The following is an 18,885-nucleotide window of genomic DNA, read 5'->3' as shown; positions in this document are numbered from 1 at the left end:
AACACTATTTCTACAGGGATGCATATAATGCATCTCACATTATGGTGATACAGTTATTCACTGTAGAGTCTTCCTTGAATACAAGTACGTTATTTCATATTTATGTTGTATTTTAGATTCTAACTTGCACTATTTTACGTCTTTGATTCTCATTTTGTTTTTACTTGTGTGATTTTCTTTATATACATATTTAATTGTTCATTGACAAAGACAGCTTCTGTAATTGTTGTGCATGTGATAATAAATAACTTAAAACGTGTAATATACCTGGTAAGGATGTCCTGATCTGATCTCAAAGATCAGTATTGGGCCCGATCAAAGCATTTTTTAACTGATCGGTATCGGCTATATTGAGCCCGATCCGATCCTTTGCTTTACATCAAACTTAAATTTTAATAATCATCATATACATATAGGTGCATACATGACATCTGCATTTAACCCTTCCTAAGCCAACCTGTCACAAAGGTGTTTTTACTTGCAAATCTTTCACCCAACGCAACGAGTGCAGCCGTTGTCAACTCTCCGACTCTCGGCTGTCTGTCTCTACTCAAAATGCAGGATGAGACTGTTTATTTATGTTATTTACCTAACGCACGTGCACTGGTCTCATGTCAGCTCATGGCGTTTCACAGAGCCGACGACAACCACACTCACAACGCCACTGCAAAGTGCAACAAAAGGCCCAGCAAGCAAAAAGCCAAATAGAGTAATTTATTAATGTGTGACATACAGACGACAAAAATAAACACTCGACGTAACACAGTTCCTTCAGGTAACTGTAGGCAAAGGCTGCACCGAAACAACAAACACTGGAGGACACTTTTAAAGCGACATATTTTAGATTACAGAGAGGGGCTGTTAGATTATACTATAATAATAACAATAATAATAATAAAAACATTAAGAAACAGCTTGGATTCAGGCGGTTTGTTTTGATGCAATGCAAAGCTATCCCGTCAAGCATACTGTATATATTGAATTGTTTTAATAACTTTAATGTACTTGAAAATGTGCACTGTGCCACTGAATTATCGAGGAAAATGGAAGTATCAGATCGGGACTTATCTGCAATATTAAACTTGGTGGCACTGTTATCTTCCAGAGTTTCTGCCTCGTTTATTTGGAACAGAACCGCTGCTCAAATAGATAGAAAGTCAATGAGTGCATCACTTCAGCTTTTACACTATTACACAATTCTTGTCAATTAAAAGCTGAAATGTTAAATGATAAATTTTAAGTGTCACACCGGAGACGAGACAAACAGACGAGCTAAACAAAAGTCTAACGAAGGAAAATGTTTTCCTCTCCCTCACAGAATAAAGCTTCGGCAGCTTCTTTTATTCAACATCTCTCTCAGTATTATTTTCTCTTGGTGCTTACACTGTTGTATGTAACAACTTCTAAAAGCACTTTAAAAATGTTTACTATATAACGGTGTGAGACATTATTGTATATGGACATTTTAACGAGGTAAATTTGCACTGCCATCAACTGAAAATCATGTTTTCCTTCAAGGTAAGAATCTCCTACCAGGACACGGTGAAAGCAGAACTCTACAAAGAATATTTTTCATTATGCGCTCCATCTCTTTACCTCTTTGTGAAAAAAGAAACTTCCCAAAAAAAAAGACATCTAAATTATCCATCTGGCCAACTGTGACAGAGAATATGTGGGCTTTGAGCTGGTAACTGGGGAAGTAATTGGCCTCCTTGTTTCCTTTTGTACACCGTGTTACTGCGATCAAGTCTTTGAAATGTCCAATTTGTGCTCCCCTCACATGTAGCGCAGGGTCCGCTGCTTTGATTAGAATATCTAGTGCGAGATGTTAAGAGTAAGTCTGTGGAGCTGACAGATTAATAGAAAAGAGTAACTTGATCAAAGTCCTGTGGGAGAAACAGTGGAAGATGGTCAAGATGTAAAGTGTGAGTGATGGAGAGGAGGGGAGGAGGAGGAGGGGTTGATGCAGCCGAGCCAGAAAAACATCAGAGAATGCTTCAACAGAATAATACACAAGGTCGTCTGACTGGCACATTCACAACTGTTCTAAATGTACCTCAAAGGGAGATTTGTCTAGTATTTAATACTCTTATCAACATGGGAGTGGACAAATATGCTGCTTTATACAAATGTATGTATATATTTATTATTGTAAATTAATAAACAACACAAAACAATGACAGATATTGTCCAGAAACCCTCACAGGTACTGCATTTAGCAAAAAAATATGCTATGACTTGCCCCCAAACTGCATGTGATTATCATAAAGTGGGCATGTCTGTAATGGGGAGACTCGTGGGTACCCATAGAACCCATTTACATTCACATATCTGGAGGTCAGAGGTCAAGGGACCCCTTTGAAAATGGCCATGACAGTTTTTCGTCGCCAAAATTTAGCGCAAGTTTGGAGCGTTATTTAGCCTCCTTTACAACAAGCTAGTGTGACATGGTTGGTACCAATAGATTCGTTAGGTTTCATAGTTTCATATGATACCAGTATCTTCACTCTAGCTTTAAAACTGAGCCAGCTACAAACTCTTTACTTCTCTTTAGTTGTGGTGACGTCCAATAGCTGGATAAGTGGATATGAATCATTTCATCTTGCTGCTTTAAAAGGTTGATGGATATCTGCATGATGTTGCTCCCAGATTTTAACACTACTGTGGCTGATAATGTCATTTCGTCACGTAGTTACCATGATAAAATCAAGAGTTATGATAATGAGATTGATAATTAAAGAGAGATATTCTGTCAAAACTGACGAGTTATATTCATTAAAAGAAAGTTGAAATGTCTTGTCAACAGCGACACCTGTGGCCGTTAAGTCAACTAAGTCAGCGTCCTGTTGCTCGCGCTTGTGCTCGCTCTACATAGACATGAACGAACATCGCTCAAAACAGTGTGGCGACACACGTCAGCTAAAACCACAATATCACTCTATATTTCAGCTGCTTGGCAGTAATGTTAGCTGACCAGACCAAGGTCTCTCCATGAATCACTGCTGATCCTAGTGTTGGCTTTTCCTGCCTCAGCCTCCCGACCGCGACTGGAGGGAACGGGGGAGACACCGGAGTTTTGGTCAGAGAGGATAACATTTCTCGCTGCGGAGCCCCGTCACTTCACAAGACACGGGAAACCTCTGTTGGTCTGGAGGAGCTGCAGCAGTTATTTCTGCACAAACATCCACTGTTCATTCACTAGATATTCTCAGAGCTAAACTAACTCTTCTGCAGTGTGGAGTGTGCGCGCATGCACATGAGAGGTGGAGTGAAAGAGCGAGAACGAGCGCGGTGTGTGAGTGAAGGCAAGCAGGCAGAGGAGCAGAGTTCAGCAAAGACTCCTGCCCTGGAGACCAAAGCTACGGTCTACCCCGCGTCCTCCGACCGCGGCCAACACTGTTTAACAGACGGGCTCCACTAGATAGAACTTTGCGGTTTTGGTGCTTCCGTGTAGTTTGTGTTGGAGTCTTGTTTGATCAGCGTAGCCACGCGCGAGCGCGCATGGGACACCGACCCGCAATGATTTATACGTGTAAGAAGTTACAAACAGTCCTTTAAGTCACATGCGGTACATTTTGAACAGATAAAAAAATGTGCAAATAATTTGCAATTAACCGCGATTCACTATGGACAACTATGTGATTAATCACCATTAAATATTTGAATCGATTGACAGCCCTAATACATATTTTCCTAAATGTATAAACCTACTGTCTCCTGCTTTCTCTCTCACATACAGATGATTGCACTTCTCAGGAATCGTGTGCTTTTTTAATTTATTCATTTTGGCACAAGGTGGTGATTACTGTATTGCATTTTAATCTGGGCTCATTTCACATTAAACAACAGTAGAGCTGCAACGCAATTACGACTAATCGATTAGTGGAGCTACAGAAAATTAATTACGTAATTTTTCATGAAAATGGTTTTCAGCCTCTCAAATACGGAGAATTCCTGCTTTTCTTAGTTTTATATCATGTTAAACTGAATATCTTTGGGATTTGGACTGACAAAACAAGACATTTAAAGACACCACCTTGGACTTTTAGGAACTGGAATGGATATTTTTCACTATTTTCCAACATTTTATAGACCAAACGATCAATCGATTTATCTAGAAAATAATTGATAGATTAATTGATAATGAAAATAATCATTGCAGCCTTAAAAAAACAGCAACTTTATGCCTTAATTAGTATTTTTAAAAGACAACTTTTAAGATGTTTTTTATTTCCCACACTGGTTGTAGTCTAACAAAGTGAGGATTGATTACGATGTTCTTCTTCATCCCGACTTCCTCTCGTCTAATGTTCGATATGCTAATCCTCCTTTTAACTTGCCTATTCTCTCTCCTCTCTATGGTGTTTCCTTTCTCTCGCTATCAAGTTTCTGTGTTTGAGCCCAAATTCCTCTCTCTCTTCTCTCTCTCTCTCTTGTTTTGGAGTTTGGCCACTCTCATTGCTGGTGTTCTTTTTCCTTCTCGATGTGACTCTCTCACGATCTGGTTTGAGCCTCCATCTCCTCCATTATCTTATTTAACCACGGTGGATTATGTGGAGGGTTTTATGATTCTCTATCTTTGCACCTACATTGTATGCTGTTGTGTTATGTGAAACACCTTGTAACTCTGGTTTTAAAAATAAAGTTGTCAAATAAATATGTCACCTTCTTCTTCTTTAATGTCCACAGCGGTGTGACATAAACACGAAGCAGGTAGGAGGACCAACCAGGTGAACAAGGGAACTCCCTTTCCACAGCTCCCCGCTGCCACTGAATCACGGTTCAGCTCCCTTGAGTCAGTAACAGGCTAGTTATACCAATATTAATAGAAACCCTAACAGCCTCAGAGTTATGTAGAGCTGCATTGTGGGTAATGGCTCCAAAGTGACTCATCCAATTATTCAGTGGCACTACTTTGTAGACTGCAGCTTTTTATCATCATCTGGTCACATAGACGGTGAACAGATTACAAGGTAATGTTTTTCATAAAACGTCCCCCCTATTTTCTACTCTTTTTGAGGGCGTATGCACATTCCTGCTGGACTCAGCAGCAGGCAAATCCTCCTGTTTCCTCCTGTCCAATTTGGCAGAGGCAGCCTTGCTGAAAGTTTAATCTGAAAGGAAAGAGGGGAGTAAGGGAGGGCCAAGTCGAAGAGTTCTGAAGGAAATTTTGACGTCTTGTTGGGACCTGAATTCAATTCTCTCCTTAGTCTCTTTTTACTCTGCAAATGTGCCAACTAAAGTCTGCAGAGCTGGAAATGATGGCGTGAAAAATACAGCCCTGTCTCTTGCACCCGATTCGACTGTTATCAGGCCATTAAATAGGCGTTATCAGTGGCTATAAGCACCATAGATGTGGGTCAGTAGGGGCCTACTACGCATACTATGTTGTAAAAGTGAAAGTGAAACTTAAAAGCAACACATTCTAATGTTGTAAAACTGAATGAAACGTCACTTTTTGAACACAAACAAAAAGGCTTCTTTAGGTTTAGGCAACAAAATTACAACTTCTTTAGGATTAGTCAACAAAACTACAACTTCTTTAGGTTCAGGCAACAAAAACAGTTGGGTTTAGTCAACAAAACTACAACTTCTTTAAGTTTAGGCAACAAAACTACAACTTCTTTAGGTTCAGGCAACAAAAACAGTTGGGTTTAGTCAACAAAACTACAACTTCTTTAAGTTTAGGCAACAAAACTACAACTTCTTTAGGTTCAGGCAACAAAAACAGTTGGGTTTAGTCAACAAAACTACAACTTCTTTAGGTTTAGGCAACAAGACTATAACTTCTTTAGGTTCAGGCAACAAAAACAGTTGGGTTTAGTCAACAAAACTACAACTTCTTTAGGTTTAGGCAACAAGACTATAACTTCTTTAGGTTAAGGCAACAAAAACAGTTGGGTTTAGGCAACAAGACTACAACTTCTTTAGGTTTAGTCAACAAAACTACAACTTCTTTAAGTTTAGGCAACAAAACTACAACTTCTTTAGGTTAAGGCAACAAAAACAGTTGGGTTTAGGCAACAAGACTACAACTTCTTTAGGTTTAGGCAACAAAACTACAACTTCTTTAAGTTTAGGCAACAAATCTACAACTTCTTTAGGTTTAAGCAACAAATCTACAACTTCTTTAGGTTTAGGCAACAAAACTACAACTACTTCAGGTTTAGGCATCAAAACTACAACTTCTTTAGGTTTAGGCAACAAAACTACAACTTCTTTAGGTTAAGGCAACAAAACTACAACTTCTTTAGGGTTAGGCAAAAAGGAAGACTTGTGGGTACCCATAGAACCCATTTTCATTCACATATCTGGAGGTCAGAGGTCAAGGAACCCCTTTGAAAATGGCCATGACACTTGACAAAATTTAGCGTAAGTTCGGAGCGTTATTTAACCTCATTTCTGACAAGGTTTTCTAGTTTCATATGATGCCAATATCTTCACTTTAGCTTTAAAACCAGGCTCGCAACATTAAAATGAATTTGCGTTATCGCGTTAACTTTGACAGCCCTACAATCTATAAATATGACATCCTCTATCCTTATACCTTTGAGGGGAAAAACAAAAACCCTTTACCAGGACAAAAGGGAGAAACTTCACAATGAGGGATCTTTATTCACGGACAGATGTGCAATAAATGTGGTAAATAAATGAGTTGGCTGCTTTTGTCTACTTTTGGCTGAAATCAGGGACCCATTATCGCAAAAATCTGCACAAATTTCATCTGGTAAAACTGCCACCATCATCAGCATCAACTCCATGTGCACAGTGCTAGATTGGAAAGCTTGGAAAGCATGGCAACAGTAAATAAGGGTCAATTTAATACCAGCCTTCTCTCGTATGGAAAGCAGCTTTGGGCCCTGAGGCAGTCATTTTAAAGTGATCATCAGTGAACCCTCCCACCCCACTCAACACCGCCCCACACTGCCACAATCATGAAGACATCCGAGTCTACACCTCAGGCTGACAAGAAGAAAAAGGGCAAAAAGCTCGATGTGTGGTGCTTTCAAGCGTGTCATTGTTTTCAGTTTAGCAGCATGTCGCTTTGTATCTCATCCAACGAGGGAAATCATTGCATTCATTAAGTAGATATTAACCAGCCAAACTGAATTTTTGCCATTAGTTGCAAAAAGGAACATTTGAATAATGGGAGACTTTAATCAGGGGGGTGACGGGGGAGCTGTAGCTATGAGCTTATGAATATGAAAGAGATTAGGAAATGTTCCTGGGGTGGAGTTAAAGGGATAGTGTGGGTGTTTTTGAAGTGGGGTTGTATGAGGTACTTCTCCATAGTCAGTGTATTACCTACAGTAGATGGTGGTTTGGAGAAACAGACGGGAGTACCAGCACGGGAGCAAAGCAACGTACTGCTATGGACGGAGGCAGCAAAACAGATTTTAGACACCTAAGAGAATCAATATCAGTTTAAGTGTACGCTATATTTAGAATATTTTCACAGCTTTACCTTGCTGTCAGACAGCCCTTTCTGACGGGGGAACTGAAGCCGTTATATCCATCTATGCTCTCTTCAAAGCCACCAGACTCCAATGACAAAAACAGTAATTTTCCTTTGTAGAACACTGGAGTTGCTGGTCTACCGCTGCCTCGATCGGTCACTTAGGACTGACAAAAGTTAAAACGATAATAAGGCGTTAACAAAAATTTGTTTTAACGCCACTAATTTCTTTAACGCATTAACGTAATCAATCTTTCGGAGGTTGTAGCGGGCTCAGTTTTAAAGCTAGAGTGAGGATCATATGAAACTAGAAACCCTAATCCATGTCATACTAGCTTGTCGTGAAGGAGGCTGAATACTTCTCTATTATGATCTATATTTTCTATGCTAAATGCCGTACCCGTGAGGTACAATTTCTGGACAATATTTGTCATCATTTTGTGTTGTTAATTGATTTCCAATAATAAATATATACATAAATTTGCATAAAGCAGCATATTTTCCCATTCCCATGTTGATAAGAGTATTAAATACTTGACAAATCTCCCTTTAAGGTACATTTTGAACAGATAAAAAATATGCGATTACTTTGAGATTAATCACAAATAACTATGGAAAATTGTGGAATTACTTGCAATTAAATATTTTAATCAATTGACAGCCTTAGTTTGAATATATGACAAATAAAAAGCTTAAAATCCTTACATTTACTGAAACTATTAATCAACATAAACGCAATCCATCTTTCGAAGGTTGTAGAGGGCTCAGTTTTAAAGCTACAGTGACGATATTGGCATCATATGAAACTAGCAAACCTAAAGTCATACTGGCTCGTCGTGAAGGTGTACCTTTAGTGTATTTTCATCAAATTTACAGTCCCAGTTGTAGTTCAGAGTAGTGGAATACATTCAGTTGCATCATTGTCCATGGGATCTTTGTTTTAATGGTGATGTTGCCTTCGAAATTAAGATTTTATACTAAGCAAGGATAAAAAAATCCTCTTTTTATTGCTTCTCCATTGTAAGCCATGGAAATATAGTTTAGCTTACTTACAATTTATTTTATTTATTACAAAAGCTCCCACATCAGGTGACATAGCCACAGTAGATCTGATCAATACTTTAGAGACACATGTTTTGAATATAGATCGTACTGTGACTTCTTTTATGTCCTATTCTTCTCAACTCCCATTAGTGTAAGAAAACATTATAAACGTTAGTCCTTACTGGAATCAACTGTGATGAAAAATGTATACATTAATGGGACTGTAAAGTGCTTTGGATGAAAGCATGCCGCGACAGCATGCCGTATTTTATAAGTTTAAGATAATCACTGAAGAAGTGCTCTAGGATTACTGTCTGCAGGTTATTTAATATCTCGCCTTGCAATCAATCCATCCTGGCAGTGAGCACTTTATTTCACTGTGCACTAATATACTTGAGCTTGAGGCAATTGTTACGTCTTAGCTTTTAAGAATCTGACTGCACTGCTGGTTTGCAAATAAGCAGATCAACACCTCAGTGTCTCTGCAGACTCCTTATTTATGTTTGCTCACTGCCTTCCTTTTGTCAGACGTAATAACTGAATTAAGAGAAATTGACTCTTCCCATCCTAGTCACTCAGCCTTTGGAGTCATGTTCATTCACTTAACTTCAGAACGGAGTCAGAATACTTAGGCCTGATTCATACTTTAACAGCCACTTAGCAGAGCTTCAGATGGAGGGTTACAAACATGCCACGACCCAACTGGGGCCACAGATATTGCAGAGACATGACTTCATGTTCTGAACATCTCGTTGGGATGTAGTCCAGCTGAGCAGCAGAGGAGATGCTTTCAATACTCATTCTGTGCTAAATGAACCAAAATGAAACCATTTGGTGACCATCCACTGGACAGAAGATGAAATATCACTGACTTAGCTGGTTTTGCAGTCAAGTATTTAATACTCTTATCAACATGGGAGTGGACAAATATGCTGCTTTATGCAAATCTATGTATATATGTATTATTGTAAATCAATTAAGAACACAAAACAATGACAGATATTGTCCAGAAACCCTCACAGGTACTGCATTTAGCATAAAACAATATGCTCAAATCATAACATGTCAAACTGCAGCCCAACAGGCAACAACAGCTGTCAGTGTGTCAGTGTGCTGACTTGACTATGACTTGCCCCCAAACTGCATGTGATTATCATAAAGTGGGCATGTCTGTAAAGGGGAGACTCGTGGGTACCCATAGAACCCATTTACATTCACATATCTTGAGGTCAGAGGTCAACGGACCCCTTTGAAAATGGCCATGACAGTTTTTCCTCGCCAAAATTTAGCGAACGTTTGGAGCGTTGTTTAACCTCCTTCCCGACAAGCTAGTATGACATGGTTGGTACCGATGAATTTCTTAGGTTCTCCAGTTTCATACGATACCAGTACCTTCACTCTAGCTTTAAAACTGAGCCCTATACAACCTAAAAATCTCAAGTTGCCATTTAAAATGTCTATTTATGGCACTAGATTTGGACCCTGACTCTGTCACTACACATAAACATGTAATTTCTGTTTAATTGGTCTTCACACCCATGGGCGCATCGCCATGTTGCCCCATACATAACCCTTTTCTGGGATGCAATGCTCTGTTTCGCCGTGGGAGCCATTCATGTGAAGACATGACCTAGATAATGGGGAGGAGGGAAGCGTAACGCTACAGTACACGGCTGTGAGTGGACGTCTGACTTCATGGTTATCACGGTATCCACATGCACCCTGCAGAGATATTGCAAGAAGGAACGAATATCCAATAGCTCTACAGAAGATTACACTCCACAGTGTCTATTGATTAGAAAAGCTGGGTAATCAAAGCAGGTTTGAACTGGTATTGTGGGTTTTATGGGATTCTGGATTATATCGAACAGAATCTATATGGAGCAGCCTCCCTTCATCACCAGAGCATCCTCCCTTCATCACCAGAGCATCATGGAGATGTTCAGACTGAGGTAAATAATTGCCCAAAAAATAGTACTTCTGTCCTGATCCAACATGGTGACTTTTAGAGTTTTGCTGTGATTTAAAGAACCCAATAATAGCATTTCTGAAAAGTTTACAAAGTCGTTCATCTTCAAAAGTATGTATACGTTTCTTGAAACTGAGTACAAGCTGTCAGATCGTCTCTCTATGGGCAACATGATGCACTAACAACCCAAATAATCTTATAATGGATACAGCAGGTGCCAGTGCTGTAGCACTGGATCGACAGAGACGCCAGGTGTCCAAACCAAAGCCCGGTTTCGCATCATCGTTCGTCATCCTACTAACGAACAGGCCTCTCGCAACTGCATGCCTGAGGCGATCTGTGATAATCATTTACTGTGAGCATGTCAAACTGCCTGTGGGAGAGGTGAGAGATTCTCCACTTGTAAGTTTAGATTAAAATCATCAGATGGAAAGCTTTTTCGGGGGGAAACCAATAAAGCAGCAACAGTCAGTAGGTCGAGTGTGCAGGGCACGCCTCAGCCTCACCGGAGGATTCCCTCGTGTGCAGACAAGATTAAATCCACTAAAATAGCTCCAATAAGGTCACGAAAAGCCACAAATGAAGTCTGCAGAGAGAAACAAGTCTGGAAACTGACAACACCCACGATCCTCTATTGTTGGCTGAAAAAGATTTCTGGTTATGCAGGGATTTTATAAAAAACAATGTTTAGACCGATACAAAAATAATCCCAATCAATCATCACTTATGAGAGTCTGTATCTGCAGAGACCCTACCCTCTAGGGACAGGAATCACTAGTGGCCCCACGATATGATATTATCACGAAACTTAAGTCATGATACGATCTTTGAGTATTGCGATAAGATATTTTGTGATAAGATATATTGCGATACATTGCAATTAATTACCTTTTTTCAACCGCTAATTATGCAGTTTGTCAACATCTGTTTTATCGAATAAGATACAGCTTTCACTCTGTTCCCCTCAGAGTTTTCATTCACATATCTTGAGGTCAAAGGTCAAGGGACCTCTTTGAAAATGCAAGTTTTTCTTTGCCAAAATCTAGCGTAAATTTGGAGCATTATTTAGCATTCTTCCCGAAAAGCTACCATGACATGGTTGGTACTAATCAATTCCTTAGGCGGGCTGTCAGATTGTGAAGAGGTTAATAGTTTATATAATAAATGATTGGTACTTGCTGTCTGTGTATAAATACAATATTGCAACGCAAAAAATATTGGGATACTACGCTGCTATCGATTTTTTCCCCCACCCCTACTGCCGTCTGCCTGTATTTTCTCTTTCTTATTGTTTTCCTGTGTTTGGGACATTTCTGGGGTTCATCAAAAACGTTTTATTTCTCTGATTCACTGCTTTGTTCTCACTAACGCTGCTCCCTCTCTTCATGGTAAATGGATGGTAAATGGACTTGCATTTATATAGCGCTTTTCTAGTCTTCCGACCACTCAAAGCTCTTTACACTACATGTCAGTATTCACCCATTCACACACACATTCATACACTGATGGCAGAGGCTGCTAAGGCGCCAACTTTGCCCATCAGGATCTAATCTAAACCGATGCTCACCGATGGCTATGCCTTCGGGAGCAATTTGGGGTTAAGTGTCTTGCTCAAGGACACATCGACATATGACCCGGAGCAGCCGGAGATCGAACCACCGACCTTCCGATTGGTGGACAACCTGCTCTATCCTCTGAGCCTCAGCCGCCCCCATTCATTCACTCTAAAGCTCGCTCGTTGAGCCGAGGAGGAGTAGCCAACTTTGAATGGCGGGTTACATGTATATACCTTTAAGCAGCTGAGACTAAACATTGTTTTCCCTACTACAGAACAAGCTACTCTCTCACTCTCTCTCCAATAATTACATTTAGGGCTGCAAATAATGATTATTGTAATTAATGATTATTTTTTCAATTAATCAATTAATCATTTGGTCCAATCAAAGTATAGAAGAATGATGAAAAACACAGAAAAGCAGCAAATCCTCACATTTGAGAAGCCACATGTTTTTGCTCAAATAATTACTTACATAATTTATTGATTATCTAAATTGATATAATTTAACACTCCGTTGATTAGGGCTGCAACTAATGATTATTTTCACTGTTGATTAGTCTGCCGATCATTTGCTCCATTAATGGATTAGTTGTTTGGTCTATAAAATGTTAGAAAATGGTGAAAAATGTCAATCAGTGTTTCCCAAAGCCCAAGATGACGTCCTCAAATGTCCTGTTTTGTCCACAACTCAAAGATATTCAGTTTACTGTCATAAAGGAGTAAAGAAAACAGAAAATATTCACATTTAAGAAGCTGGAATCAGAGAATTTTTCCTTTTTTTTTCTTTAAAAAATTTATCAAACCGATTATAATCGATTATCAAAATAGCTGGAGATTAATCGTTGCAGCTCTACTGTTGATAAAGACATCTTTGAGGCTCATTTAAAGAGAGATATGTCTCATTCAACTTCAGGATATATCCAGAATCACATCAGTACCGCTGTAAAAAAGGTGACTCAGGCTTTATTTTATCTCGCCTAAACTACTGCAACAGTGAAAAAGGGATGAACCTTGGGTTTGTAAGCGACTCTGACCACAGAGGGACGGAGAGACGGCGGTGTGGACTTACACTCACACTGAAGTCCTGATCAATGTAAAGTGACCTGCGTCCCCCGAGAGCATTTTCCAGCAAACAGAGAGGAGTGTGTTTAAGGATCAGAGCTTGTGCCGTCCATCTACAATAAACAAGGCCACTTCAGCTGCCCGTGAAGGCACGGCCTTTGCTTTGACTGACCCACAACCTCAGCAAGGGTCAAATGCTTTCAGGCTGAATCAATGGTGGCTGATGTTCCTCATTCAATTACCCATGGGTATTATTACCTTGTGTGTGTGTGTGTGTGTGTGTGAGAGAGCAACAGAGAGATGAATAGAGTTGTCCATCATCTGACTGAACAGGCTAACCTCTGAGGACACAGTTACTATGATCAAAGCCACAAGACACAAAAAGCCGTAATGCAACAGCAGTGTGTGGTGATGGTTAGTTAACACATGTACTTTATCATGGCTGCAACTAACAATTATTTTCATTATTGATTAATCTGTTAATTATTTTCTCCGTTAACTGATTATTTGTTTAAAGCGACGTCTTCAAATTGCTTAATTTGATTGATGGAAAGAGACCTTCAACTCACTTTAAAGATCAATACTCAAAACCATGATGACAAATTAGGGCTGTCCTCGACCAAAGAAATTCCGGTTGGCTTACACTCATACGATTTTGTCTGCTAATAAACGAGTTTCTCCACAAGGAATCACACAAAAGCACCACTTTAAATCTGTTGTTTACCAGAGATGTGCTCATAAGTTTCTTGGAAATGAGTGCATTTTTTCTACTTTTACTACTGTTTATTGCATCTCTGTCTGTGTGTCCTTCACATATGTCAGGGACCGCTCATCCAATCGACTTCACACTTGGTGGGTGTATTACTGGGGATTACTGGGAGTGCTTTATCAAATTTGGTGCAATTTGGACACGCAAAACGTAAATAAACAACCAAACAACGCTCTGTTCAGCAGTGGAGAAGGGGCGTCAGGACTCTACAGACTAAGATGAGCGTATCTTCTGCAGTGGGCACATACCGTGGCTCATTGCAGTTCACTTTTGCTGCTGGATGCTGGATATAGGCTGCTAACGTTGCAACCAAACTCTTCTTCACTTCCCTGGAGTCAACGAGCGATTGAGCGGTTCTACACAACGCTGCTAGCAGCACTTCCTTGAGGCCAAGCAATCAGCCCCCAACAATGCTGCAAGCAGCAATACCGGGAGGATTCCGGGAGCCAAGCAATCGGCCCATTCTGAACAGGCACGCCACAAAATGGGCATTGCACTAGTAATATTAATGAATATGATGCATTAAACAGATTTATTCTAAAACTGCAGGTAGTGAACAATATGCAGGAACCATATTTGGCTTCATGTACCTACATTTTGTTCTTTCCTTCCTGTTCTGAAAACATCATCCTATTCTCTGCCAACCACTCCATCTAAGTGTGTGTGAGTGTGTTTTAAGGTAGCTTGCTGTGTCTGACACGGCCTTAACCGTGCTTTTCTCAGCCCAGCTCCAACTGCATTTCCTTTATGAGGCCATGTGTTATCCTTGCTTGAACCGCTTACCCTCCAGACAAAGGCTGTGTTTGTATCTGTACTCAAAATCAGCTCCACTCGTTCTCCACAGAAGGAAGAAGAGAAAAAACACTAAACAGGGCTGGCCAGTGAACTCAAGGTTATCTGAGCCTGGTGCGACAATGAGAGACCCGGTCTCCTCCTCATCCTCTTGTTACCGTTCTGGCCTGCCCTCTTCTCTTTGGACAGATTAAGGCTGAGCTGTAAGGCGTGGAGCGAGCACACACAGCTTTGCCCTATGTGTCTGTAACAACTTTACAGAAGGCATGTTTAACAGAGGCAAATTGTACGCAAACTGCTGTGTATATATGCTTGTGTCTGGCAGGAAGACTGCTCACTTGTTGCAGGACAATACTGTAGCAACAAAAGGAAAAGTGGTGTCACGGTTCTCCAAATCCACGATTCGATTTTAAGGTCACATTTTCAATTTAAACATGCCATTGTTAAGACTATGGAGTCTTGATGTCAAGTCATATTCTGACAACTGTCATTCACACTTTCAACAAAAAGAAGATCCACTAGATGGCAGGACGGTATTTTATAACAACAGTTAGAGTTTTAGGGCTGTCCCGAATACCAGTTTTTGGGCTTCGAAGCTTCGGTTTGAAATGTTCGAAGGTATTCGAAGCTCCGGTACAGTGCCACTGCCGCACTACTGTACACACACTTACCTCTACACATTAAAAAAACGAAATACAAAGCATTCGAATACTAATTTGGAGGTTGATTACCGTAGCAGCGGTCGAAGCTTCGAAGCATTCGGGTCAGCCCTATAGAGTGTCTCAGAGTTTACGAGGCACACCTGAATGCACCATGACGTCGCTGTTGGCACCGACGTGCTTTACTCTACGACGAGCAAAAATCTTTTGCAGCCTCCAAGCTGCAGTTTTTCTGTTGTTTACATACAGCAGCTCGCAGGGGAAGGCAAAATGTCGCCACACCAGTGACTTCCAATGGATGACTTCGGGAAACCAGGAGGATTTTCCAGTTCTGTTGTTTCTCCGTCAGATCTGACTTCGGCAGTGGCCATGTTGTCACACACCTCGTCCTAACTGGACGCGATGCTAACAAGTGAACAAGCGAACATCAGATCGTTTCAGTTTTTCCCGATGAAGATGTTCCAACCTGCTCTATGCGTCAGCGAACAGGCAAAGTGACATGTCGCACTCTCTATGTAATTGAGAGTGACATCACTCGAAATGTATCTGGACAATTTTTTGCACTCCATACGCCAGAGTTTGCTCGGTCGCTGTATGTTAGGAAGAGGTGCGTATGATAACATACGCTGTGTCGTCTTTAAAGTATTGTTTTTTTTCCTTTGGATGCACACAAGTAGGCAGAGAAGTTCATTTTGATCGATTTCTGATTTAGAATCAAAATTGTGACGATGCTATAAAGAAAATCTTTCCACATTTTGCTCCAGTGCCTGAGATTACTCTCAAAACTCAATTAAACTGGGTATAATGTCTTGGATTGACTTTACCATCAACATGCATGGCAGTAGGGTTCACTTTAATTGACAAAATAACAATTCACAGTCGATCAGTAATCCCCGTCTCCGTCCAATCACTCAGCCTTTTTTTCTGAATGTGTGTGTCCCTTCGGCGCGAGCTGTCAATGCTCCTAATAGTTACAGCAACACAGCAACAAGAGTCTGCTGCATCTCCAATGTATTGCTTTCTCTTTTCTCTCTTCCAAGACACTCACACACACACACACACACACACACACGCTCACACATAATCAATACGGCCAAGTTCTGTAGGAGGACAGGATACGCCTCATCAATAATGGAAGTGTGTTTTGTGAAGGCTTGATTCTTTGCCTCGAGTCTCGTTTGTGTGTGTTGCTGGCCACCCTGTGACTAATAATCTGCAGATACCCCGACTCAACCGTTACAAGGAGGCAGGAGAAAACACACACACACACACAAAGACATGCTGCAGATGAACAGTCAAACACCAAAAAATGGAAACACACAAACAGCATCTATCTACCATTTAGCAGCAGCTCATAAAATAACACAGGTGCCTCCGGCCAATTTGCCAGACGGAGCATTCAAATTTGACACAAAAGCCTCATAAGCATGCATCCTCACACCACACAAACACACACACACACACACACATACACACACACACACACAGGAACCTAAGGCATAAACACACACACACAGGAACTGAGGAAAACACACAAATCAAACTGGCAACTGAAACACTCAGATAAAGCAGCATAAAGCAACATCTTCACACGCATAAATTCACACTAAGCGAAGATGATACAGGATTCTGGGCATCTTTATCAGCACTTATTATTCTGAATTTGAATGGTTGATATCCAATGCATCTATTGATATGTATATTGATCATAATTTAATTAGAAGTTCAAATGATCCTCTCAATAATGACAGGCGAATAATATACAAAGGATGCCTGCAGCACACACAGGATTCAGCTATCGCTCACCATGAAATGTGTTTATTAATATTATCTTAATAAAGCTGGGACTGTGGAGCTGTAGATCTCTGGATATCTTTCTTCATCCGCTGTGACAGCTACAAGACCACAGAGGAAGACATGCTAACGCCTGACAAGAGATGAAGGTGTATTAGCAGAGTAGGCCAAGGAGACGAGCAAGTGTGCAAAAATAAAATACAGCTTTTTCTGGACGTGTCGACACGAGGAAAAGAAGATGGGAAAAAGCCAGTGGTGTATTCTCGTGTGGTGTGTCGTGTCCACCAGCGCCAACACGTTCCTCACCAAATAATAGGGCGGCACCTGAAAGTGGTCCACACGAAATCACAGCCGTGGTCTCCACTCACTTTAAACTGAGTTATACGATATTCAGAGTCTATTTTTCCAATTTAATTTGAAAATTCAAAATAACTTGTGTGTGAAATGTGCGCTTCTGTGACAACTTGCAAATTCTCTCGCATCAACAAGTGCAGTCCAAGTTGTGTGACCTGTGCGATCATAGTCGGCAGCTGCAGAGGCGGGTGCCAAAAAAACAGCCTCCGAAAAACACAAATCACAGATGAAGAGCGGCTGCACAGGACTGACCTCTCTGTGGGAAAATAATCACTGCCAGTGGCAACGTTTTCTCTCTCTACAAACAGGAATTTCCCTCCTGACTGGACCCTGCCAACGACCTCACATAAGTGTTTGTGCTCCCGCTGTCTAATGCAGAATCTAACAGTATAGCATCTTACTGGGTAAGAGCTTGTGTAATATTACAAATACGTCCAATATATGTTATTTTATCTGGCGTTTCAGTGATACCTCTGCTTGTGGTTTCCGTGATCTTGTGCTTCTGCTCGCAAACACTCATCCCAAAGTGATATGCATCCTGCCGGAGGCATTATCACATAACCTTGTCCGCAAGGGAAAAGGCGGAGAGATGGAGTGAGTGTGCATTCATGCATGCATCCATGTGTGATTTACAACTGTGTGAGTGGACTGCCAATGGGCACAGACAGCAGTGGGAGAGAGGGGTTCGTCTGGCTTACCAAAGATATTTGTGGAATGTCCTTTCTTGGCGAGGGGTTTGAGCTCGTTGTGACCCCAGCCGTACTGTCTGTAGCTGTCCCACGCATGCTTCATCATCTGAAGGAAGACAAACAACAACAGAAACACAATATTAGAAGATGTCAAGTCTCCTGACTTGGCAAAGCAAGAGTGTGACGTCAAAGCGACAAATCCTACAGCTGACATGATTGTACCTCCAGATAACGACTCGGTAAAGTTGGCTGGATAATGATGTTTAAATTTGCATCATAATTTTACTTAACGTGGATATAATTAGGATTTTGGCATAATGTGATTTCAGTTACAACAGCTGTTGTCTAAAACCAGTTAAGGCACCAACAAAAACATTCACTGCAGAACAAGTGAACAATCAAAATGAATAAAAGTAACTGCATGTGACTGCAGATTCTTTCCAAGATAATACATAAAGGCATAATCATTAACCGTGGCTGGTGAGGTAGGAAGACCTCTTCTGTTTAAAAGCCATTTATTTTGATTTAGGCCTCTGCTTTCTTTCAATCTTAAACTGATTGGCACTTCAGGGCAGACAGGGTTCAACGAAAATCTATTTGCCCAAAGTCAATTTTTACAAATTGTTTTATTTATTAGCAGTTATCAAATAAGACTAAAGTTAATTGTCATGTTCAATCTTCATTTAAGTAAATCAATCTTGAGTTTCGCCCACATCCGCTACCCGACTAAACTCCTGTT

At 40.6% G+C, this 18,885-nt stretch overlaps 1 protein-coding gene across 1 annotated transcript in view; it reads right to left on the bottom strand.

Moving 5' to 3' along the window:
* man1a2 (mannosidase, alpha, class 1A, member 2) overlaps nt 1-18,885 on the bottom strand; it is a 166,576-nt gene that overhangs the window by 88,650 nt on the left and 59,041 nt on the right. Inside the window, exon 4 of the mRNA XM_074657812.1 lies at nt 18,156-18,252. Within this exon, the coding sequence (XP_074513913.1) occupies nt 18,156-18,252 (97 nt within the window). The remainder of the gene's footprint in view (nt 1-18,155; nt 18,253-18,885) is intronic.

This window comes from Sebastes fasciatus, chromosome 14, assembly GCF_043250625.1.
Source record: "Sebastes fasciatus isolate fSebFas1 chromosome 14, fSebFas1.pri, whole genome shotgun sequence".
In the NCBI taxonomy this organism is placed as follows: Eukaryota; Metazoa; Chordata; class Actinopteri; order Perciformes; family Sebastidae; genus Sebastes; species Sebastes fasciatus.
Note: the sequence above shows the minus strand (reverse complement) of the source record. Positions and strands in the feature narration are given on the sequence as shown.